The sequence below is a fragment of the Rana temporaria genome, chromosome 6 (genome assembly GCF_905171775.1).
Source record: "Rana temporaria chromosome 6, aRanTem1.1, whole genome shotgun sequence".
NCBI lineage: Eukaryota > Metazoa > Chordata > Amphibia > Anura > Ranidae > Rana > Rana temporaria.
In genome coordinates, this window is record NC_053494.1 from 208,484,486 (window position 1) to 208,509,737 (window position 25,252).

General features: G+C 46.0%; 1 protein-coding gene across 1 annotated transcript in view; it reads right to left on the reverse strand.

Moving 5' to 3' along the window:
• The window catches only part of LOC120944224 (probable hydrolase PNKD), a 126,247-nt gene that overhangs the window by 49,000 nt on the left and 51,995 nt on the right, over positions 1–25,252 (reverse strand). Inside the window, exon 2 of the mRNA XM_040358190.1 lies at positions 1,144–1,259. Coding sequence (XP_040214124.1) covers positions 1,144–1,259 — 116 coding nt within the window. The remainder of the gene's footprint in view (positions 1–1,143; positions 1,260–25,252) is intronic.

Here is a 25,252-nt window from a genome sequence, read left to right on the forward strand (position 1 = left end):
CTTGCCGGTATGGTTCCTCTATCGAGATGGTTCCTGTAAGGACTGCGCAGGCGCAATCCTTGCCGACGGAAATCTCCGAACCTCGGCCGGCATCCAGGCTCATTCCTTAACATCCCCGTGGATTGGAGGATGTTAAAAAAAAAGAGCCAGGAGGCCGAGCGAGGCCAACTGGCCACTTAACTCAAATTCCACGTCGCCCTGGAGGTTCGGTGATTTCCGTCGGCAAGGATTGCGCCTGCGCAGTCCTTACAGGAACCATCTCGATGGCCGGAACCATATCGTCAGATCACTGGCTGCTGTTTCGGGGATGTGTAAGTAAAAAAAAAAAAAAAAAAAAAATTTATTATATATATATATATATATATATATATATATATATATATATATATATATATATATATATATATATATATATATATATATATATATATATATATTTTACACATCCCGCATATATATATTTTTTTTACTTACACATCCCCGCATATGTGTGTGTGTGTGTGTGTTATGTCATAAAAATAATAAAGATAAAAAATGGACACCGTCCACTGCCCTACTAATACGGTCTACTACTCTATTGACATTGTACATGTTTTATTACATTTTAAAATGTTTTAATACATTTATAATAGAGTGTGTGTGTGTGTGTGTGTGTGTGTGTGTGTGTGTGTGTGTGTGTGTGTGTGTGTGTGTGTGTGTGTGTGTGTGTGTGTGTGTGTGTGTATGTATGTATGTATGTATGTATGTATGTAAACTTTGTATGCAAACTTTGGGGTGCACACTCTAATGCCATAGGCTGCGCACACCTATTCACCTGTTCAATTGCTTGGTAACACAAATTGCCAATCACATGGCAGCAACTCAATGAATTTAGAGGACCGTTCCTTCAGAATCCTGCGACTCCGGACAGTCACAAAGCCGGAGTCCAGAAACCTGGAAGCAAGATGGGTGAAGATGGAAGCGGCCTCCAGCGATGACATTGCATCGCTGGAATGCTTTGTTTTAAAAAAGGTAAGTTTCACATAATGTGCTAGTATGCAATGCATACCAGCACATTATGTCTTTACTGTGCAGGTCCGAAAAAAATAAAAAATAAATAAAAAAGCTTTAAGCGATTAGCAGTGTTCATCTAGTGCATCATACCGCTGAAGACGATGGCCTGCGTGGAAGAGTGTCCATGCGGATAGCGCTCTCGTGCTTTCTTCAGCTGTCTCTTGTAGAACCAGTAGCCGAGTCGGGTCCGGGTATACAGACCGTACCTGGGGAAAGAAAAAAAACAAACATTTTATTACCAAAAGTGCTTATTTGCTTCTCAACAAGACTACGTCGCCTTACATCATGGGATGCTAGGTGTTTTGTGATGTACTGGTGTAGGGTATAAAGAAATTAAAATCTTTCAATTGCAACCCACTAAACACATTATAGGGACATCAAAATAAAAAGGTGTGGAAAGTCGTACAGGTTGTTTTCTTTCTAAAGCAGCCAGAGTGTAAATAAGCCGATGCCCTGCCAGCATGCTGCAGGGATGGGAACTTTTTTGGAGGGGAAGCGGTGATCTCTGTAAAGGTCTGACCTGCCTCTTGCCAATTCAAAGCTAAAGCTCCCCAACCAGCAAAACTTATGGTCAGTCACTGAAGCCCGCCCCTGTGTTTCTCTGTGAATAGAGAGGGAATGTACAATGTATCTCTTTCCTTGCAGAGAGAAAAAAGAAAAGGCGTGTGTAAAAAAAAAAAAAAAAAAAAAAAATTATATATATACAAGGTCAGTATTATATACATTATGGCCCGGATTCACAGACAGCAGGCGCACATTACGCCGCCGCAGCGCATCCCCCTGTGCGCTACGCCGACGCAGCGCAGAGAGGCAAGCACTGCATTCAGCAAGCTATTGCTCCCAACGCTGCGTCGGCGTGGCGTAGATTTCGAAAACGCAGGCCAGCGTAGGTGGAAGTGGGCTTGACCCATGCAAATGAGGCGTGACTCCATGCAAATGATGGTCCGAGCGCCGGACAAGTACATTTAATGAACTGCGCATGCGTCGTGGCGTGGACGCATCCCCCTGCGCATGCTCACAACCACGTCGGAACATCTACCCAAGATACGTCGTATGACTGCCCAGGGCCGATCCTAGGGTCACAGGCACCTGGGTGCAGAAATATTTCTGGCGCCCCCACATGGGCGTCATCATTTTACTAACTCCTCCCCATTACAAATGTTTCTATGGCAATGACTCAACCACAGAGACGCTCCCCCATGAAGTCTTCATTAACCCGGGATCCTTACATGAACTCTTAACAATAAACAAAATACAGGAAGAGAAGCAGAGAACTTTATTGGAACCTGGAGGGGGGCCTCTGTGATGGACACAGAGAGGGATTCTGTTAGAGAGTCTGTTAGATGTTTGGCGCCCCCACCTCTGCAGGCCCCTGGGTGCAATGCACCCTGTGCACCCTGCCTAGGATCGGCTCTGTCACTGCCTACGCCATGAACGTATCCTACGCCCAGCCAGACTCACGTCCAACGCAAACTACGTAAAACACGCCAGCTTGTATTCCTTGGTGCAGACCTTTGCATGTCTGCTGCTGGGTTACACCTCCTTTATGGCGGACGTACAACTTACGTGCACCACTCGTAGCCTGCGTCGGGCGCACGCACGTTCCTGAATCGCCGTATTTTCCTCATTTGCATATTTGAATGGCTGATCAACGGGAGCGCCACCATGCGTCCAGCCTAAATGTGCGCCCACCCTACGCCGGCATGTTACGTCGGCGGGATGAAGCCTATTTTTAGGCGTATTTTAGTTTGTGGGTCCGGCGCACAGATACGACGGCGCATATTTGCACTTACGCGGCGTATCTTGAGATACGTCAGTGCAAGTGCTTTGTGAATCCGGGCCAATATTTATATATTTTTTTTTAATTGGCATCAGTGTTTTAGGTAGGAAAAAGAACAAACACAAAAACGCACTATTGTTTGTGGGCTGTACTATGGGTGCAAAACAACATACACATACTGGGCTAGATTCAGCAAAGAATTACGCCGGTGTATCCATAGATACGCCGCGTAAATTCAAAGCTGCGCCGGCGTATCTACTTTCTGTATTCAGAAAGCAAGATGCGCCGACATTAGCCTAAGATCCGACTGGCATAATTCTCTTACGCCGTCGTATCTTAGGGTGCATTCTCACGCTGGCCTCTAGGTGGCGCTTCCGTCGTTTTCGGTGCAGAGTATGCAAATTACCTAGATACGCCGATTCACAAACGTACGTGCGCCCGGCGTTCGTTTTTTACGTCGTTTGCGTGAGGCTTTTTCGGCGTAACGTTGTGCCTGCTTCTATGAGGCGCACTCAATGTTAAGTACGGACGTCGATCCCGCTTCGATTTTTGAATTTTTTTACGTCGTTTGCGTAACTCCTTCGCGAATAGGGCTGGACGTAATTTACGTCCAAGTCGAAACCAATGACGTCCTTGCGACGTCATTTGTAGCAACGCACACTGGGATATGTACACGGACGGCGCATGCGCCGTTCGTACAAAACGTCAATCATGTCAGGTCAACACACATTAACATAAAACACGCCCCCCCTTACACATTTGAATTACGCACGCTTAAGGCGGCCCCATTTACGCTACGCCGCCGCAACTTACGGAGCAAGTGCTTTGTGAATACTGCACTTGCAAGTTGCGGCGGCGTAGCGTAAATACGATACGCTGTGCCGCCGTAAGATCAGGTGCAGCTACCTGAATCTAGCCCACAGTATGTGGTATTGCTGTGATCATCAGGATCGGGAGATTTTATTTGCTATGGTAGTAACAAATATACAGCTAAAATTAAATAAATTATATATATATATATATATATATATATATATATATATATATATATATATATATATATATATATATATATATATATATATATATATATATATATATATATATATATATATATATATAATTTTATACATTAAAAAAATATATAAATAATTATATATTTTGTTTATAATATTATTTTATATATTATTTATTTAATTTTAGCTGTATATTTGTTACTACCATAGCCTACCACCTTAAAGCCACCCCAAATAAAATCTCACGCTCTTGATGATCGCATCGATACCACAAATATAATAAAAGATAAATAAAAATCAGGAGATATCAATTACAATTTACCACCAAATGAAAGCCCAATTTGTCCTTTTTTATATCTGCCTGGAGTTCAGCTTTAAGTGCAGCAACGTCTGACGACCAATCAGATTTCAGTTTGGCGGAGGTCAGATCCCTGAAAAATGAATTGTGACTGGTGGCTACAGGCCAGCGCACTTTGCGTTCCGCTGAACTGAATACATGTCAGTATGAATTGGTCACATCACTAAACCATGTTTACATCTCCAGCATGTGAAATAATCCTCGCTGTCACCCGGGTCCGCCCCCTCGCCCGTCTTCCTTCGGGTCATTTACGTAAGAGAGGAACTACGGATTTTACTACATGTTGTGGCTGCATCCTCCGGGGGGGAAAGGGTCGGGGCTGAGCGCACAATGTTTCATTGTCGGCAGAGATGTGAGGACATTGTGTTAGCGATTGTTCAATTGTTTAACCCAGAAAAGGGAGACAGCGCTTTTCCCACACCGCAGCACAATGCTGCGGGTTCTGGAAAACCAGCGAGGGAGCGAGTGCCAGCTTTTCCTTCCACCACCACCCGTTGTATGTGGGTCAGCAGAACCCGATATTCCATCAACAAAAAGCAAACAAAATGAACTCAGCAGCTGCTGGAAGACTAAAAACTTCTCCCAAATAGGACTACAACTCCCAGCAAAGCATTCTGGGACCTGTAGTGCCTTTAGGCTCAGTTTTCACAATTGCGACCAGGGCCGCCATCAGAGGGGTACAGGCAGTACACCTGTAAGGGGCTCGGAGGTCCCCAGGGGCCCGGATGGCAAACCCCCCCTTTTTTATTTATTTTTTATAAAAAATATGTATATTTTTTTTAAATATATTATTATTTTATTTTTTATTAAAGGGACAATTTTTTTGTTTTTTGTTTTTTAGGGGTCCGGAGGCCCCCAGATGGCAGCCCCCCCTTTTTATTTTTTTAAATATATTTTTATTTTATTTTTTATTAAAGGGCCACATTTTTTTTTCTATTTTTTTTAGAGTTCCGGAGGTCCCCAGGCAACCCCCCCTTTTTTTTTTATATAAATGTTTATTTTTTATTTTTTTTTATGAAAGGGCCCAGGGCCCCAGATGGCAACCCCCCCTTTTAAAAAAAAAATATATATATTTTTCTTTTTATTAAAGGGGCCAGAAGTCTTTATTTCTTCTTTTCTTTGTAAAGGCCCCCCCCCCCCGCTTCTCAATTTCAGGTGGCAGCACCCCCCCCCCCCCCCGTTCTCTGCTCCGGGGGGCCCATGCCTGAACCATAATTCCTGATGGCGGTCCTGGTTGCGACACTCCCAAAGTCTCGCGATTTACAGTACGACTTTGCAAAGCGATTTTTGATGTGACCGGTGAGAACAAGTCGCACGAAGTCAGAACAAAGTAGTGCAAAAAAATTCTTTGGGGAGTCGCACCAATTAGAACAGGGACCATTGAAATACATGGGTTTTGACTTGTCATGCGACTTGACATGTGTCAAGTCGCACAACAACTCGCAGTAGTGGAAACAGCCTTACTTCTGCATCAACCATGATTATCAAACTACAATGTAGCAATAACGACAGAAGGATTTTTTTTTTAAAATACATTTAAGACAAAAAATGCAACATATTGCAACAAGGACAGAAAAGGCGTCACTAAGGCCCTGTTCACACCTGTGCGACTTGTCGATGCGATTTTGGACCCCAAAACCTCATGTTTCCCAATGAGTAACGTTCATTTCTGTGTGACTTAAAAGTAGTTCCTGCGCTACTTTGGTCCGACTTGAATGCGACTTTATGTAAACCCTCAAAAGTGGCATCTGCATGCGACTTGTGGTGCGCCTTTGTACAGCACAATCACATGGACCAAAGCAAAAAGTCGCACTCATCCAAAGTCACATCAAAATCAAATCAAGTCGCATGAGTGTGAAGTCAAACACATGCAAATTCTAGGTGAGCAATTTGCACGCAATTTCACGTGTCGCACCTAGGTCACCGCATTCACTACATGAGCTGCCTCATGTGCATTTGTCACCCACTCACGCCTTTTTTGGGCCCAAGCGTAGCACATTTTTTAAAACGCTCGTTATGCTGCAAATGCAGCAGAAATGCATTGTATTTGGGATTCCATTAAAGAATAGTGGCACCTAAAAGCAGGGAAGGCCCGTCCATTAGGGACACCTGGGGGCCACCCTCACTCCGCGCCGGCCCCTATATGCAATTGATTCATGCATAGCATCATGGGGGGGGTGGCATACCGTTTGCCGCTGACACCCCCCCCCCCCACAAAAAATATATTCCACTGGCTGCCACTGCTTAAAATCACATCGTGCCTTCTGCCACAATTTGGGATTGCGGGCAGAATTGCGGCAATTCTGCCCACAATCCCAAATTTCAACAGAAGGTTTTTTCTTTTCTTTTTTGAAACACCTGATTAGCCAGAGCCTCAAATAGGCTTTCAAAATAGGGGTGGGCTCGGGTCGCAGAGAATGCGCTCCGATCCCACCCAGGTGTGTTACAACAGCGAGTGAATAGTCGCTGCTGAAACACTGATCCTCAATTCGGCCAATCAGAAGCGGGTGCAGGACACGTTTTTCGACTGCCCGAAAGGAGAAGACTCCCGATTGGCTGCTGGAGGAGGGAGGAAACTGAAGCCGACCACAACCTGTGGAAAGCAGGAGAACAGGAGACATGTCGCCGCCGAGCAGGGGAAGCCGCCGGTGATGGGGCAAGTGTGACCGACGAGGGTGGCATACCGTTTGCCGCCGCCGCCCCCCCAAAAAAAATCCACCGGTCGCCACTGCCTAAAAGTGCATCGTGCCTTCTGCTGCAATTTGGAGATAGAGATATATATATATATATATATATATATATATATATATATATATATATATATATATATATATATATATATATATATATATATATATATATATATATATATATATATATATATATATATATATATATAGATATAGATATATAGATATATAGATATAGATATATATATATAGAGAGATATATATATATAGAGAGATATATATAGAGAGATAGAGATATAGAGATCCTGTATATTATATATATATTTTTTTTCAGTCTGCTTTAGCTGAACGCCATTGAGTGTATCTAATGATCTAACGATATACAGATACGAGGCTCCCAATCTGGGAGGAGCAATTTTTTGGACAAAAAGTTTGCACAGCACGAGAACTTTACAGATACCGTAATCTACCATCAGCAGCAAAGGGTTAACCCTCGCTGCAGTCCTCTAATCCAGGCGGAGGGACACAGCGGGATAACCGAGGAATGGCATCTCTCCTGGCCGCTCGCCAATCGCCTGAACCCCCACCCCCCCCACCCTGCAGGGTTCAATTAACGTTGAATTTCAATTAAATGTAGTAGATAAAGTCCCAGCAGGAAGAAAACTGGCGGCATATTAGAGCCCCCGGGAAACGCTGGCAGAGAGGCCGCAATCAGACAAAAAAACTGTCACAACACACCGCAGGAACTCCGCAATCCTCCAGATCACTCAGCATGGCGCACTGCTCTGAATAAATGAACTTTAAAAAAAGCAGAAAGTTTGAGGTTTAAAATGAAAGCCTTTATTGGTCAAATTAAAGTGGTTGTAAACCTCAGACATGAAATATGAACAAAGCACATCCCTCTACAGCAGTGATCACCAACTTGCAGCCTTGGGGCCGGATGTGGCCCTTTGCTTGCCTTTATCTGACCCTTAGAGCACCATGCCTCCCACCGACACCAAATGATGGGGGACCATTCCTCCCACGGACACCAAAAATGATGGGGGACCATTCCTCCCACCGACACCAAAAATGATGGGGGACCATTCCTCCCACCGACACCAAAAATGATGGGGGACCATTCCTCCCACCGACACCAAATGATGGGGGACCATTCATCCCACCGACACCAAATGATGGGGGACCATTCCTCCCACCAACACCAAAAATGATGGGGGACCACGCCTCCCACCGACACCAACGGGGGACCATTCCTCCCACCGACACCAACGGGGGACCATTCCTCCCACCGACACCAACGGGGGACCATTCCTCCCACCGACACCAACGGGGGACCATTCCTCCCACAGACACCAACGGGGGACCATTCCTCCCACCGACACCAAATGATGGGGGACCACGCCACCACCGAGGGACATTCTCTTCCCACCGGCCACCAATGTAAGAAGCACTCTTCCCACTGGCCACCAATGAACTGCTTGTAGCAGAAGTTCACGGAAATCAGAAAATTATTTCTGTGGTTCCTAAAACCATTGGAAAAGGCTGGTCTTGAGTTTTATATTTTGTAGGAATGACTAGCAGAGTAAAAATACGCTTCTGCTTTATTGATTCAGAAACATTTCCCCCCTCTGGGTTTTCACTTCTGAAGGTGATAAAAAGGGAAATGGTGATATCCAACGCTTTTATCACCTTGTCGGTGCCGCTGCAGCCTAGAGAAGTGTTTGTCAACTTTTCTTAATAGGTTGACATTGGAATATCAAAACAGCACATGACGTTCTTTGAATCCATAGCGGGAATGTTTGTATTCTACCTGGAGTCCAACATTAAAGAACAAAACCTTCAAATCTGAAAAGAATCGAGTATACAGCGGTTTGGACACACAAAAAAGACTCATCCTCCACCACTGAATGCATGTACTGGCAAGGGGTGCTTAGGCATGCTGGAGGGTGTATTGGCGCTGGCTGCTCGGGAATCTATTGTTGCTGCTGAGGGGTCCACAGTTGCAGCTGGTGGTCTATTTTTCCTGGGGTGGGTCTATAGTTGCCGGCAGAGTGTCCCTTGTTGCTGGTTATGATCTATTGTTGCTGTGGGGGATCTCTAAACAAAAAGGATTTGAAATTTTGCTCACCCACCTTTGTAATCTATACACCTTTTCCAGACGGAACAGCCAATTTTATTTTTTTATTGAGAATACAGTGGCATCATTGCCATACCCACAGCCTGCTGATGGGACAACGAGGGAGTAGCAACACAACGAAAAGTAATTAGCATCATTCAACCCAGGGGACGGAGGACATCCAGTGAGTGCACAGAATCCTGGACCTACCGGACACCCACTTACAATGATACAGAGGGCCTCCAGGTGAAGCCGGTCGTTTAAAAGTTTAAAGCGGGGGTTCACCCTTAGAGGGCACTTTTCCCCTTTAGATGGATGCTCGTTTTCTCTAGGGGAATCGGCTATTTGTTTTAAAATATGAGCATTACTTACCCGTTTACGAGATGCATCTTCTCCGCCGCTTCCGGGTATGGGCTGCGGGACTGGGCGTTCCTTCTTGATTGACAGTCTTCCGAGAGGCTTCCGACGGTCGCATCCATCGCGTCACGATTTTCCGAAAGAAGCCGAACGTCGGTGCGCAGGCGCAGTATAGAGCCGCACCAACGTTCGGCTTCTTTCAGCTACGAGTGACGCGATGGATGCGACCGTCGGAAGCCTCTCGGAAGACTGTCAATCAAGAAGGAACGCCCGCTCCCGAAGACCCATACCCGGAAGCGGCGGAGAAGATGCATCTCGAAAACGGGTAAGTACTGCTCATATTTTAATACAAATAGCCGATTCCCCTAGACCGAACGAGCAGGAATCTAAGGGGAAAAGGGGAAAATTAAATAAATGGGTGAACTCCCGCTTTAAAGTGAAACTCCAGAATTTGGCAATACCCAGAAGATTGCGGCCGTCATGGTGGTAGCACGGACTACTACAATGACTGTGGGCTTTCCCCAATGATCTCTCAGATGAGATGTCTACACCGCGCCAAGCTGACCAATGTAAGTATGCAATAAAAAAAAAAAATCATGCCTGGAATTCAAGATTTAAGAAGGACTCTAAAAACAGCAAGAATTCAATACCCATCTCGGGGGGCAGCCTTGTGGGCACACAGCTCGCCATGCCAAAGCAAGAGAACCACGACTTCCTTCAATGCAATTCTTTCTATCGCGAAATCTCTGGGAACAATGATACCATTCTGAAATGACCGCTGGCAGGCACAAGCCGCCAATACACAGACGGGGAGAGAAAATTACATTTTGTCTCATGTCCAGGAAAATAATCCACCGAGATAACATTTTACAAAGGACCCAGTCTTCTGCTCATTGCATAATTACATTTTTCACACACACTATTTTACCCAAAGTTTTGGGATGCCTGTCTTTACACATGAACTTTAATGGCATCCCAGTCTTGGTCCGTAGGGTTCAATATTGAGTTGGCCCACCCTTTGCAGCTATAACAGCTTCAACTCTTCTGGGAAGGCCGTTCACAAGGTTTAGGAGTGTGTCCAAGGCAGCGTTTCTCAACTCCAGTCCTCAAGGCGCCCCGGCAGGTCATTTTTTCAGGTTTTCCCTCGGATGAAACGGCTGTGGTAAACACCAATAGCCAGACTCAGAGAGAGTTACGTCGGCGTATCAGTAGATACGCCGACGTAACTCTGAATCTGCGCCGTTGTAAATTTAAGCGTATTCTGGAAACCAGATACGCTTAAATTAGGCTAAGATACGAGCGGCGTAAGTCTCCTACGCCGTCGTATCTTAGGGTGCAATATTTCCGCTGGCCGCTAGATGGCGCTTCCATTGAGTTCGGCGTAGAATATGCAAATGACTAGATACGCCGATTCACGAACCAGTTTCCCCAGCAGTGAGTCAGTGTTCCATCTATCACGGATAAGGAGTAGGCGGGGCTTTGTTACAGTGTACAGCCTCCGACTGCAGTCAAGACTGCATGACACAGCGGGATACTCAAGTATAAGCCGAGGGGGGCTTTTTCAGCATTTAAAAAAAAAAAAATAAAAAAAAGAAGTTCTGAAAAAGTTGGCTTATCCTCGAGTATATACAGTATATAAAAATGAAGGAATTAGGAAAACCATGGTTAACAGCAAGAACCCAAGAATGGAAAAAAAATAAAAAAATCACATAAAATAAACACATAAAAACAAAAAGGCTATGAAGCCCTCTATACGATAGCATTGGACAGGTGAAAGGTTCTCTTTATGAAGACATCAGGGGATCTCCAATGTCTTCCTTGCCCACCACTGCAGCCAATCAAGCACAGACTGTGCTTGATTAGCTGCTTTCCTGGTTACAGTAGCCAAGGAATGAACCAAAAAGTGACACATTACTTCTGGTTTTATTTGTTGCAAAGGAGATCAGGGATCCTACATAAAGCCATTTTCTGTGGTGCCAGACAAGGAAGCCTGGGAATTTCTGGTGGCACCAGCAATGGGGGGCACATCAAATGTGTTGTAGGCTTCATCAGGCCTGGACTGGCCATATGGTATACCAGGCATATGCCCGGTGGGCCGCATGTCATGTCTCTCTCCCCCCCCCCCCAGTGCAACATTACACAGCACCCTGCACCCCTTTACATAACACACACCCCCTAACAGTTGTGGACCCCCAGTGCAACATGCAGTGGGTCCACAACTGTTAGAGGGGTGTGTGTAATGTAAAGGGGTGCAGGGTGCTGTGTAATGTAAAGGGGTCCAGAGGTACAAGGTGCTGGAACCCCACATCCCATCATTAAAGCGGGAGTTCACCCATAAAACAATTTTTCCCCTTAGATGGATGCTCGTTTTGTCTAGGGGAATCGGCTAGTTGTTTTAAAATATGAGCCGTACTTACTGTTTTCGAGATGCATCTTCTCCGTCGCTTCCGGGTATGGGTCTTCGGGAGCGGACGTTCCTTCTTGATTGACAGTCTTCCGAGAGGCATCCGACGGTCGCATCCATCGCGTCACTAGTAGCCGAAAGAAGCCGAACGTCGGTGCGGCTCTATACTGCGCCTGCGAACCGACGTTCGGCTTCTTTCGGAAAATCGTGACGCGATGGATGCGACCGTCGGAAGCCTCTCGGAAGACTGTCAATCAAAATAGGAACGCCCATTCCCGAAGCCCATACCCGGAAGCGGCGGAGAAGATGCATCTCGTAAACGGTAAGTACGGATCATATTTTAAAACAACTAGCGGATTCCCCTAGACAAAACGAGCATGAAGCTAAGGGTAAAAAGTGTTATGTACGGGTGAACCCCCGCTTTAACAGCCGCGCGGGCTGCTCAGTCTAAAATGCCCAGGCCTATTTATTTTTTGTCCAAGTCCGGGCCTGGGCTTTATACCCAAGTCAGTACCAAGCTCATGGTTTTTTGAACTCCTTTTGGTTTTGGCTATAGGACAGCAAGTGAAAAAAAAAACAACACACCTCGCAGGGGTTATAACCATCCATTACGCTGAGGAAATCCCTCCAAAGAGAAGGGATTCAGTGTTGTCAGCAGAGCTAGTGTCCCCACTGGAAAATTTCCCCCTCAGTTATATTTTAACCACTTGCTTACTGGGCACTTAAACCACCTTCGTTCCCGGAGCAATTTTCAGCTTTCAGCACTCTCACACTTTGAATGTTAATTACTCAGTCATACAACATTGTATCCAAATGAATTTTTTGTCCTTTTTTTCATAGAAACAGAGCTTTCTTTTGGTGGTATTTGATCACCTCTCGACTTTTTATTTTTTGCGCTATAAATGAAAAAAGGCGGAAAATTTTGAAAAAAAATGAATTTTTCTTAGTTTATGCGATAAAATTTAGCAAAATATTAATTTTTCTTCATAAATTTTGGCCACAATTTATACTGCTACATGTCTTTGGTAAAAATAACCCAAATTAGTGGATATTATTTGCTCTTTGTGAAAGTTAGAGAGTCTACAAGCTATGGTGCAAATCATAAAAAAAATATCACACCTGTTGTACCGGTGCCTATCTCATTTCTTGGGGCCCTGAACACGCCAGGAAAGTACAAATACCCCCCAAATGACCCCTTTTTAGAAAGTAGACATTCCAAGGTATTTAGTAAGATGCATGATGAGGTTTTTGATGTTGTAATTTTTTCCCACAATTCTTTGCAAAATGAATATTTTTTTTATTTTTTTTTTCCCCCTCACAAAATTGTCATTGTAATAGGTTATTTCTCTCACATGGCATGTGTATACCACAAATGACACCCAAAAATACATTCTGCTACTCCTCCTGAGTATGGCGATACCACATGTGTGAGACTTTTTTTACAGCCTGACCACATACAGAGCCCCAATATGCAGGGAGCACCATCAGGTGTTCTAGGAGCATAAATTACACATCTAACTTGTTGACTACCTATTACACTTTTGAAGGCCCTAGAGCACCTGGACAATGGAAATGCCCACAAAGTGACCCCATTTTGGAAAGCTAACACCCCAACGTATAATCTATGAGGCATAATGAGTCTTTTGAACGATTCATTTTTTTCCAAACGTTTTTGGAAAATGTGGGAAAAAAATGAAAACATTTTTTTTACGCAAAGTTGTCCATTTATAAGATATTGCCAACACATAGCCTGTACATAGCAAAAATTACACCCCAAAATACATTCTGCTACTCCCCCTGAGTATGGCGATACCACATGTGTGGGACTTTTTCACAGCCTGGCCACATACAGAGCCCCAATATGCAGGGAGCACCATCAGGTGTTCTAGGAGCATAAATTACACATCTAACTTGTTGACTACCTATTACACTTTTGAAGGCCCTGGAGCACCTGGACAATGGAAATGCCCACAAAGTGACCCCATTTTGGAAAGCTAACACCCCAACGTATAATCTATGAGGCATAATGAGTCTTTTGAACGATTCATTTTTTTCCAAACGTTTTTGGAAAATGTGGGAAAAAAATGAAAACGCATTTTTTTTACGCAAAGTTGTCCATTTATAAGATATTGCCAACACATAGCCTGTACATAGCAAAAATTACACCCCAAAATACATTCTGCTGCTCCTCCTGAGTATGGCGATACCACATGTGTGGGACTTTTTCACAGCCTGACCACATACAGAGGCCCAACATGCAAGGAAGACCAACCGGTGTTCTAGGGACACATAGCATACACATGACAAGAATTACACACCAAAATACATTATGCTAAGCAAAGGGTAAACAAAAAATGTACCTGTGGTTTTAGTAGCGCAGTTGTCCACGGGACGATAGCACTGGTCCAGGCAGCAGGCAGGGACTTGGTCAGCAAAAGAAAATGCAATTGTCCAGGCAACAGGCATGATGGCATAGGTCCTACAGGCAGCAGGCAGAAGTAGGGCCTCGTTCAGGACAGAATGGGGACAGGGGTAGAGGCTTCTCCCACCCAAATCTCTTTGAAGCCTCCGGGCAACCAGACCCTAATCTAGAATGAGAAAACAAAAACAATAGTTTTCTTCATCCAGAAAAACAATTCTGGAGCCCCTCACATGTGAGACCCCTGTGCTTTGAATCCCACTAGTCCACTGGCAGGGTAAAAGATCAGTCCAAGAGGCAGGCAAAAAGAATGGTCAAACGGTCCAGGGTCAGTTCCAGATCAGGCAGAGGTATAAACAGAATCGGTAGGCATAAGCGTGGTCAAATAACAGTCCAGGGTCAGTTCCATATCAGGCAGAGGTATAAACAGAATCGGTAGGCATAAGCGTGGTCAAATAACAGTCCAGGGTCAGTTCCATATCAGGCAGAGGTATAAACAAAATCGGTAGGCAGAATCGTGGTCAAATAACAAGCCAGGGTCAAATACAGAGCAAGCAGAGGCATAAGGGGTGTAAAGGTAAATGGCAGGAAGTGACTAATAATTTAGTAAGGAATGATAACGGCGGAAACAGCCGCCTATGCAGAGGCCTGGTTGGGAAGGGCATTGGGCACAATGAAAACGGGTGTCTCTTCTCACTCCATCTTTGGAGCACACCCGGCATTTTTTTTGGGAATTTCGGCCTGTTGGTCCGGGAGGGATTTTATCTGGGAAGTGGCGCTCGTAGAGTCGGCTTACCACATCGGATCGAATGGTTGCTGGTGGGTTGCTGGTGTATAAAAGGGCAGTGGTGATTTCCTCCTGGAAGAAAAGGTAGGATTTGGGTCTTGGAGTGGATTTTCGATATAATACGTACGTGTTGTATATGGCCAAATTGAATAAGTAAATTGAAACTTTTTTATACCACTGGTATGATCGTCTTGTGGAAAGGTAGGGCTCGATCATTTGATCATTGAAATCGACACCCCCCATGAACTTATTGTATTCGTGGATACATTTAGGTTTCTGGATTTGCCCATTCCTCCTTCTGATGGTAACGCATGTATTGTTGTGGATGGTAGAAAGCACGTACACATCCCTTTTGTCCCTCCATTTCACGGCCAGAACTTCCTCATTGCGTGCACTCGCCGTCTCCCCTTTTCTTAGCTTCTTGGTGACGAGGCTTTGAGGAAAGCCCTTCCGGTTCGACCGTACGGTGCCGCATGCGGGTGTCTTCTTTCTATACAAGTTTCGGAAAAGGGGCAAACTTGTGTAGAAATTGTCCACATACAAGTGGTAGCCTTTCTCCATGAGCGGGTTTAGGAGTTGCCAAACAATTTTCCCGCTGGTTCCTATGTAGTCTGGGCAATTAGGGGGGTGTAGCTGGCTGTCCTTTCCTTCATATATGTTGAAGGCATAGGTATATCCGGTGGCACGGTCACATAATTTGTAGAGCTTCACTCCATAGCGGGCCCTTTTGGAGGGCATAAATTGCTTTATGCCGAGCCTGCCAGAAAATTTGACAAGTGACTCGTCAACACAGATGTTTTGGTCCGGGGTAAACAACTGGGGGAAAATTTGGGAAAAATAATCTAGTAGTGGCCGAATCTTATAAAGTTTATCAAAATTTGGGTCATCTCGGGGAGGGCACTGGGTATTGTCACTGTAATGTAGGAATCGCATAATCATTTGATATCTGGACCTGGGCATTTTTGAGGAAAAGACGGGCATGTGGTATATGGGGCGTTTTGACCAATATGAACGTACTTCGTTTTTGTGGTTTAGTCCCATACAGAATACGAGGCCCAAAAAAATTTTAAACTCTTCCACTGTAAGGGGTCTCCATTGGAAGGGACGGGCATAATAGGATGTGGGGTGACTGGAAATAAATTGTTGGGCATAGAGATTGGACTGGGAAACAATTGAGGAAAGCAAGTCCTCAGTAAAAATTAAACTGAAAAAATCTATTGGGGCAAAATTTTCTGTGTCCACTTGGACTCCTGGCTGGGCAGTGAAAGGGGGAATGTTGGCTTCTCCTGAATTAGGAGGAAGCCACAAGGGGTACTGAAGGGAATAGGGAAGGCTGGCATGGGACCTACTGGTACGTGACCTTGCTTGACGAGGTGTTGCGGTTCTGGTGGATGGCACAGCGGTGCTGGTGGATGGCACAGCGGTGCTGGTGGATGGCACAGCAGTGCTGGTGGATGGCACAGCAGTGCTGGTGGATGGCACTGCCTCCTTAGCAATACGCCTTCGTCTGGCGGGCGGACCCTCTTCCTCCTCTTCTTCCTCTTCTTCCTCTTTCTCCTCTTCTTCCTCTTCTTCATCTTCCCCCTCTTCCTCCTTTTCCTCATCTTCCCCCTCTTCCTCCTCTTCCTCCTCTTCCTCTTCACTGCTAACTATCGGCTCATAGTCAACATCAGATCCGGCGTCTGACCTTGCGGAGGAATCCGAATCGCAGAGCTCCCCGTTGCTCTCGTCGGCCGCAATAATTTCGTATGCCTCCGTAAGTGAAAAAGATCTTTTAGCCATGACAAAAGATGGCACGTGGCACTGATGACACTGACAGGTGGCACTGACGGCAAATGGGACTGGCAGATGGCACGGGCAGATGGCAGATGGCACTGATGGCAGGTAGCACTGATGGCAGGTGGCACTGATGGCAGGTGGCACTGATGGCTGACGGCACGGGCAGATGGCACTGGCGGCAGGTGGCACTGGCGGCAGGTGGCACTGACGGCAGGTGGCACTGATGGCTGACGGCACTGATGGCACGGGCAGATGGCACGGGCAGGTGGCACGGGCAGGTGGCACTGGCGGCAGGTGGCACTGATGGCTGACGGCACTGATGGCACGGGCAGGTGGCACGGGCAGGTGGCACAGGTGGCACTGATGGCTGACGGCACTGATGGCACGGGCAGATGGCACGGGCAGGTGGCACTGGCAGATTGCACTTTTGGCAGATTGCACTTTTGGCAGGTGGCACTTTTGGCAGGTGGCACTGATGGCAGGGGCAGGTGGCACTGATGGCAGGGGCAGGTGGCACTGATGGCAGGGGCAGGTGGCACTGATGGCAGGGGCAGGTGGCACTGATGGCAGGGGCAGGTGGCACTGATGGCAGGGGCAGGTGGCACTGATGGCAGGGGCAGGTGGCTCTGATAAATGCACTGGCACTGGCTGATGGCACTGGAAGGTGGCACTGGAAGGTGGCACTGGAAGGTGGCACTGGCAGGGACTGTGGGTAGTGTTATGTCACTCACTGTTTTTTTTTACACTGTAAACGGCTTTCTCTCCTCACACGCGGTCTGTGTGTAAGGAGAGAAAGCCGGCGATGAGAGATGATCTCATATGTTTACATTTGAGATCATCTCTCATTGGACGGCTCGATCGAGTGCTGAATGGCCGCTGTGATTGGCCATTCAGCACGATCTGTGATTGGCTGTGTCCGAGGGACACGGCCAACACAGTTTTCTGCAGAAGCGCGATCGCGGGGACGCGCTTCCAGCAGAGAAACGACAGGCCGTTTAAAAACGGCCACTTGGCACTTCAGGTCCGCGCTGCAGACGTATTTTTACTATAGCGCGGATCTGAAGTGGTTAAGGAAAGTCAACATGTGAGAATGCCATCACTGTCATTGTGTCAGAATACGGGGGTGTCATGGATCTTCTTCTCTGTGGAGATTTCAGGCTTTGTCACCGTGACAAGGCCGGCAGATGGCAACGACAATATAAAGGTCATTCCCAGCACACTGAAAGCGCCTCACAGACAACACTTTTATCTCACAGGCCTTGCGCTCTCATTTACCACACACACACACGCCAACTGCTTCTAATCTCCTCACACACACGGCTCCCAGAGGCCTCCATAAACTCATAAGGATAATCTGAGATCAGGAAGACATTGTATGGTCTCATTCAAACCAGTGATAAAAAGCAGCACTGGTGACACACAAATGATGTCCATGGTGTTTACGCGAGACTTTGCAAGGTCCACTTATACTGTATGGGCCCCCTTCCCCATGTTTTAAAAAAAAGCAGACCTTGCATTTTACTGGGGGCCCGTGCAGTGTCTACAGACCTTGCATTATATTCTGGGCCCAGTGCAGCGTTTACAGACCTTGCATTTTACTGGGGGCCATGGGAAAAGATGGTCCACAACTCCTTGCTTGCTCTTTAAAATTGATTGATTCTCCATAAAAGACTCAGACAGCAGCTGTAAACATGTTTGAGCCGCTATCTGTCTTTTATGGGAGAATCTATACATTTTCAAGATTTTAAAGAGCGAGCAAGGAGTTGCGGACCATCTGTTCTCATGATTGCTACTGCAGCTGTGCGACCGCCTTTCCGCACCCAGGTAGCTCTAAACAATCTTCTGATCATATTGGGTAGTAGCACCCTACTTCTGCTCCAATTAATTTTTCTGGGGGCCCCTGCAATGTTTACAGACCTTGCATTTTACAGGGGGGCCCCTGCAGGTTCTCCAGACCTTGCATTTTACAGGGGGCCCCCTGCAGTGTCTGCAGACCCTGCATTTTACTGGGGGGGCCCTTGCAGTGTCTGCAGACCCTGCATTTTACTGGGGGGGCCCCTGCAGTGTCTGCAGACCCTGCATTTTACTGGGGGGGCCCCTACAGTGTCTGCAGACCCTGCACTTTACTGGGGGGGGGGGGGGCTACAGTGTCTGCAGACCCTGCATTTTACTGGGGGGGGGCCTACAGTGTCTGCAGACCCTGCATTTTACTGGTCGGGCCCCTACAGTGTCTGCAGACCCTGCATTTTACTGGGGGGGGGGGGGTCTACAGTGTCAGCAGACCCTGCATTTTACTGGGGGGGGGGGGTCTACAGTGTCTGCAGACCCTGCATTTTACTGGGGGGGGGGGGGGGTCTACAGTGTCAGCAGACCCTGCATTTTACTGGGGGGCCCCTGCAGTGTCTGCAGACCATGAATGTTACTAGGGGGCCCCTGCAGTCCATGAATTTTACTCGGCATATGTCCTACTAAACTTTTCCAAGTTCAAACTGAGATTTATACTGCAGACATGCAAATTCGGAGTGGTCGGGAGAAAATGATTACACAAGGCGGCGATTGTCCCCAGACTATCCTGTAAATAATCTCAGATACATGTGAAAACACTTAAGAGGTCAGTAGGACTAAACGTAATTTAATGTGCACAAAAAAATAAATAAAAAAAATCTCAACTTTCCTGAAGAGGCAGCACAGTGGCTTAGTGGTTGGTACATCAGCTTCGTAGCACTACGGTCTCCGCTTCAAATCCCATGTTATTTCTTCGGCTGCATGGGTCTCCCCAGAAAGACGGGAAGTGAGGATTTCTCAGAAGAAATAAGGACATTTCGCCCTGGTTCACACTGGGTACGATTTGGAACGATTTGAGATGCGATTTGACATGTCAAATCGAATCTCAAATCGGCGGCAATTGTCGGCAATGGCACTGTCCTAATCAGTGCGACGCCGCATCTGCGATTTCAAAAAGTAGTTCCTGTACTACTTTTTGCGATTTCGGGCCGCGATTTACATTAAATTGCGGCCGCAAAATCGCGGTAAAATCGCGCATTTTACTGCGATTTTGAATTCGCAGCAGTGTGAACCTAGGCTTAAAAGCAAAATGGAAGGATGAGGTAAGTGAAGTGAAGGAGGACTGCACTAAGGTAAAGGAAGCTATTTAGGAAAAATCTATTTAAAACGACATTGGTCCAGCTTTAAAATAAATAGCACTAAGGCCCTTTCACATCGAGGAGTTTTTCAGGCGTTTTAGCGCTAAAAATAGCGCCTAAATACCGCCTGAAAAACTCCTTCCCTGCAGTCTCAGTGTGAAAGCCCGAGGGCTTTCACACTGGAGTGGTGCGCTAGCAGGACCGCTCCAAAAGTCCTGCTAGCCGCATCTTTGGATCAGTGAAGGAGCAGTATGTTTACCTCTCCTTCCCATTGAAAGCAATGGGAAACTGCAGTAATACCGCCCGCAATGCGGCATTAACCCTTTTTCGGCTGCTAGCGGGGGTTAAAACCGCAACGCTATTGGCCGAAATCGCCACTATACCGTCTGCGCACCTCCCGCCCCAGTGTGAAAGGGGCCTTATATGGCCCCTAGTCTCACTCATAATTACTACCTTTAATCCAGAAATGGCGTCAAAACGTTTTCGGGGTGGAGGGGCACCATGTTACTTCCCACATATGGTGGCCGCCCTGGTCATCAACTACAAGAAACATCTTACCTCCGATTGACAAGGGTTTCTCCACAAAGTACCAAGTCATGTTTTGCGAAGGGGGTCAAATACTTATGTAGCACTACCCCCGGAGGAGCTGCTGGTTGTTTTGGGTGGCACATTTACCTCATGGCTCCCCCGAATTCCTAGGAGTGAATGATGCGTATTGCATTTAGTAGAAGTAAAGGAATGTCCGCAACAGGTGTTCTTTGCTGTGCTCTTTATTACCCAGCCAGGTAAAAAACAAAACTTGTGGTGAGGAAAGTTAAGTGGTAGAAGAAAAGGAGAATAGCAAATTCAGGCGTGATGATAGGGAGACAGTCCTGCTCCCAAGCGTAACACTTCTCTGCGCCACTCCTGCCTGAGTGGGTTTAGTGTACCCGGACAGGCCTCTCACCGATCTGGCAGGCGGAGACAGTTAGGGTTGCCACCTCATCCCTTTAAAGCGGGGGTTCATCCTGTTAAAAAAAAAAAATGTTTTTTTTTATTATTACATTACTTTCGGCATCGTAGCGCGAGCTACGGTATGCCGGTCCTAAATTTTTAATCCCCGTACTCACTGTGCTATCGTTGATTGAAGAATCCGGGGAATGGGCGTTCCTATGGTGAGAGAAGGTGATTGACGGCCGGCCCTGGCACGTCACGCTTCTCCGGAAATAGCCGAAATAGGCTTGGCTATTCACGGCGCCTGCGCATAGCCTGTGCGCAGGCGCTGTGAATAGCCGAGACCTACTCCGGCTGTCTTCGGGGAGCGTGACGTGCCAGAGCCGGCCGTCAATCATCCTCCCTCTCCATAGGCACGCCCATTCCCCGCGGGAGTCGGATTCTTCAATCAACAATAGCACAGTGAGTACGGGGATTAAAAATTTAAGACCGGCATACCGTAGCTCGCGCTACGATGCCGAAAGTAATGGAATAATGAGGTGAAGGAGGGTGAACTACCGCTTTAAACCCGAACACATATTAATTAATTATTAGCCTCAGAACCTGTGTAATTCATATGTGTTCGGGTTTAAAGGGATGAGGTGGCAACCCGGAGTATCACTCGGACAATTGTAGGATAAAGTCTCTACCACAGACCTTCCCTGGTGAACGTCAGGGAGACACCTCTCCCACAGACCCTCTCCGATTTGGAGTTACAGAGGCAATCCTCCTTAGATGAATTACGCCTGGATCTCCCTCAACTTGTCGCCCAGGTACCGACTGACAGCTGATCAATCCTTCAGTGTCCGGCTACCTTGATCCCCGGTGGTTTGTCGAGGCCCTTTTGGACCGCCAGCCTCTCAATGGCGCTCCTCAGACGGACTCCCCATCGAACAGCAATACAGCTTGGGATCCTCAAAAGGTGGGAACCCAGTCGTTCACAGAGTCCCCATCGCTGTTCAGATGCTCCGGGCCATTGTGGCCCCGGAACCAGGAACACCGCGTGGCACGCACGCCTCGGCCAGGTAGGCCATAACGCCGGGGCGCTGTGATGTGGTCACCCTAAAGGTGGGCGCCACACTCGAAGAAGAAGACCCAGAACCAATGGCGTCTGTCCCATAAATACCTCTCCCCAGCATGCACAGCAAGGTCAAACCCTCCCGATTGGCTGCTGGGAAGAGCACCCAAGCCTCGATTCCACTGCTGCCACCTGCAGCACCGGGGTTGGAAGAACACCCCAGCACAGCAGAATAAGCCTGCAGCACAGCCAAGCTGAGACAGAGACCCTGTTTAACCACCTAACGCCCGCCGCACGCCTATTTACGTCCACAGAATGGCACGTACAGGCAGATGGGCGTATATATACGTCCCCGCCTTCTAGCGGGTCGGGGGTCCGATCGGGACCCCCTCCGCTGCGTGCGGATTCCCGAGGGGAGCGATCCGGGACGACGGCGCCGCTATTCGTTTATAGCCACCCCGTCGCGATCGCTCCCCGGAGCTGAAGAACGGGGAGAGCCGTATGTAAACACGGCTTCCCCGTGCTTCACTGTGGCGGCTGCATCGATCGCGTCATTCCCTTTTATAGGGAGACTCGATCAATGACGTCAGTCCTACAGCCACACCCCCCTACAGTTGTAAACACACACTAGGTGAACCCTAACTCCTACAGCGCCCCCTGTGGTTAACTCCCAAACTGCAACTGTCATTTTCACAATAAGCAATGCAATTTAAATGCATTTTTTGCTGTGAAAATTACAATGGTCCCAAAAATGTGTCAAAATTGTCCGAAGTGTCCGCCATAATGTCACAGTCATGAAAAAAAAAAAAAAAAAAAAAAATCGCTGATCGCCGCCAATAGTAGTAAAAAATTTTTTTTTTATAAAAATGCAAAAAAACTATCCCCTATTTTGTAAACGCTATAAATTTTGCGCAAACCAATCGATAAACACTTATTGCGATTTTTTTTACCAAAAATAGGTAGAAGAATACGCATCGGCCTAAACGGAGGAAAAACATTTTTTTTATATGTTTTTGGGGGATATTTATTATAGCAAAAAGTAAAAAATATTGCATTTTTTTCAAAATTGACGCTCTATTTTTGTTTATAGCGCAAAAAAAAAAAAAAACGCAGAGGTGATCAAATACCACCAAAAGAAAGCTGTATTTGTGGGGAAAAAACAACGCCAATTTTGTTTGGGAGCCACGTCGCATGACCGCGCAATTGTCTGTTAAAGCGACGCAGTGCCGAATCGCAAAACCTGGCCTGGGCATTTAGCAACAAAATGGTTAACACATAACAATTTGGATCAGAGTTTAACTACACTCTGATGTCCCTCTAGATTTAACTAGCACCGGTACTGTAAAGTAACCAGGCGCTACACTTATTTTTACTGAACGGCAACATTTTTATCTTGTGCTTTTTCTGGATTTTTTGTTGAAATTCTGTCTCTATCATATAAAAAATACACCCATGATAAAAATAATACACCCTTCATTTGTTTGTGAGTGGGAAAACTTGCAGGGGGATCAAATAATTATTTCTCCACTGTATGCTCTTGTAAAAATTATTATTATTTTTTATTATAAAAAGAGAAGAACGAACATAAAATAAAATAAAAAAAACTTGGAAAACAAACTGTCATACCAGCACACACACTACAATGCAATCTGATAAAACAAACACATAAAACAAGCGGCCTTACTATGAGAACAATGGGCAGTTTCCACACCAAACAATGACCGTTGAGGAATCTTGCGTTTTTCTCAAGAGAACTCGCTGAGCGCTGGTGAAAGTTCTGCAGATCTGCCTTCTGGGAAAACAGGCAGTTTATTTATTTTGGTCCGGGTACAGTCGCGGTGTTATCGGGCCCTCATTGTCTTACATGGGCTGCAGAAGATGAGCTCACCGCGAGTTCACCGAAAACTAACAGGACTAAAATGGAAAAGTGCCGATAAGGGATTTCTCGCCGCGCTGTTAATAATACAAACAGAACTATCTGACCCTCAGTCATCGCTACAGAAGAAGGGGCTCATTCTAATGTGCAGGTCCATGCATCCAGACTGAACACCGCCAATGTTCACTTATGCCTTAAAGCGGAACTTCAGTCATTTTCTCATCTTTCCATCTATTAAATCTTCTGCCCTTGTTTTAAAGTGGAGTTTCTATCCCAAAATGTTTTTTCATTATTGTGCTCATTAGACCTAAAAAAGTAAAAAAAACAAAAAAAATATGTTTTTTTAATCATCTGGAAATGCCTGTTGCTATGCGGTCCCACGAAATCTGCCTTTGAAACCACCTAGGATTCTGACATCATCTCCCTCTAATGCTCCTGGGAAATGTGTGTCATCATTTCCCAGGATGCAGTGCGCTGTCCAATTATCACTCCCCATCCAAGACTTCCAGGAAGTAAGCGCTTGTAGGCTTCACAGTGCCCACAAGCAAAATGGCAACGGTGTAGACATAGTTTTATAAACTATCTTTTTTGAAGATCTATGCGGATCGGCGGCGGATTGTAAAATAGTAAGTGACCGGATTTATATTGTAAAAACGCAGGATGAAAGGACATACTTTTAAAAAATGCTAATTGTGGTTGGAACTCCGCTTTAACTTTGGGTAGTAAAACATTTATTTTTTGCCAGTAAATCCCTTATACAGCCCACTTCCTGTTTCTTGTCTGGTCATTAGCCTAGGATTATGACATCATACACACAGCGCTCATAAGAGTTTGCCATGAAGGGAGCCTGGTCCCCAAAAAGTGTCAAAAGTGTAATTTAGTGGTGTCCAATTGACTGCCGCAATATTGCAGTCCCGCTAGAAGTCACTGATCGCCACGATTACTAGTAAAAAAAAAAAAAAAAAAATCCACAAATATATACCATAGTACGCGATTTCACGCTGAAGGGACGCCCTGCTGCAGTAAATGTATGTAGGGCGGTTCGGAAGCAATTAATAAGTAAATTATGTTGATGGGGGGGGGAAATGATGAACCAGGAAAAGCAAAAATTAAAACAAAGTTTTAAATAAATTACGTAATTGCTCCGGTACAAAATTTACAAAGAGTTTTACAATATATAATAAAGAAAGCTATGCAGGTCACACCTCGGGATATATTATTAGGGAGTGGACGATGCCTCAGGCTTTATTTTAGCTCCTTTTGCACTAACTTTAGCTCTAAAATATTTTTGACTCCTTTCAAAAACACACCTGTTTGTTCTCCAAACGCAAAGGAAAAAAAAAAAAAAAAAAGCCTTTTGAAATAAAAAAGAAAAAAAAAAGAAAAGGAAGTGGTTTTACTGTATTGCAGGAATTGCCCTTTGCTCCCGGCCGCCCGTTAATGGCTAGCTGGTTCTGTACAGGAAAAACAAGTGACTCAATTAC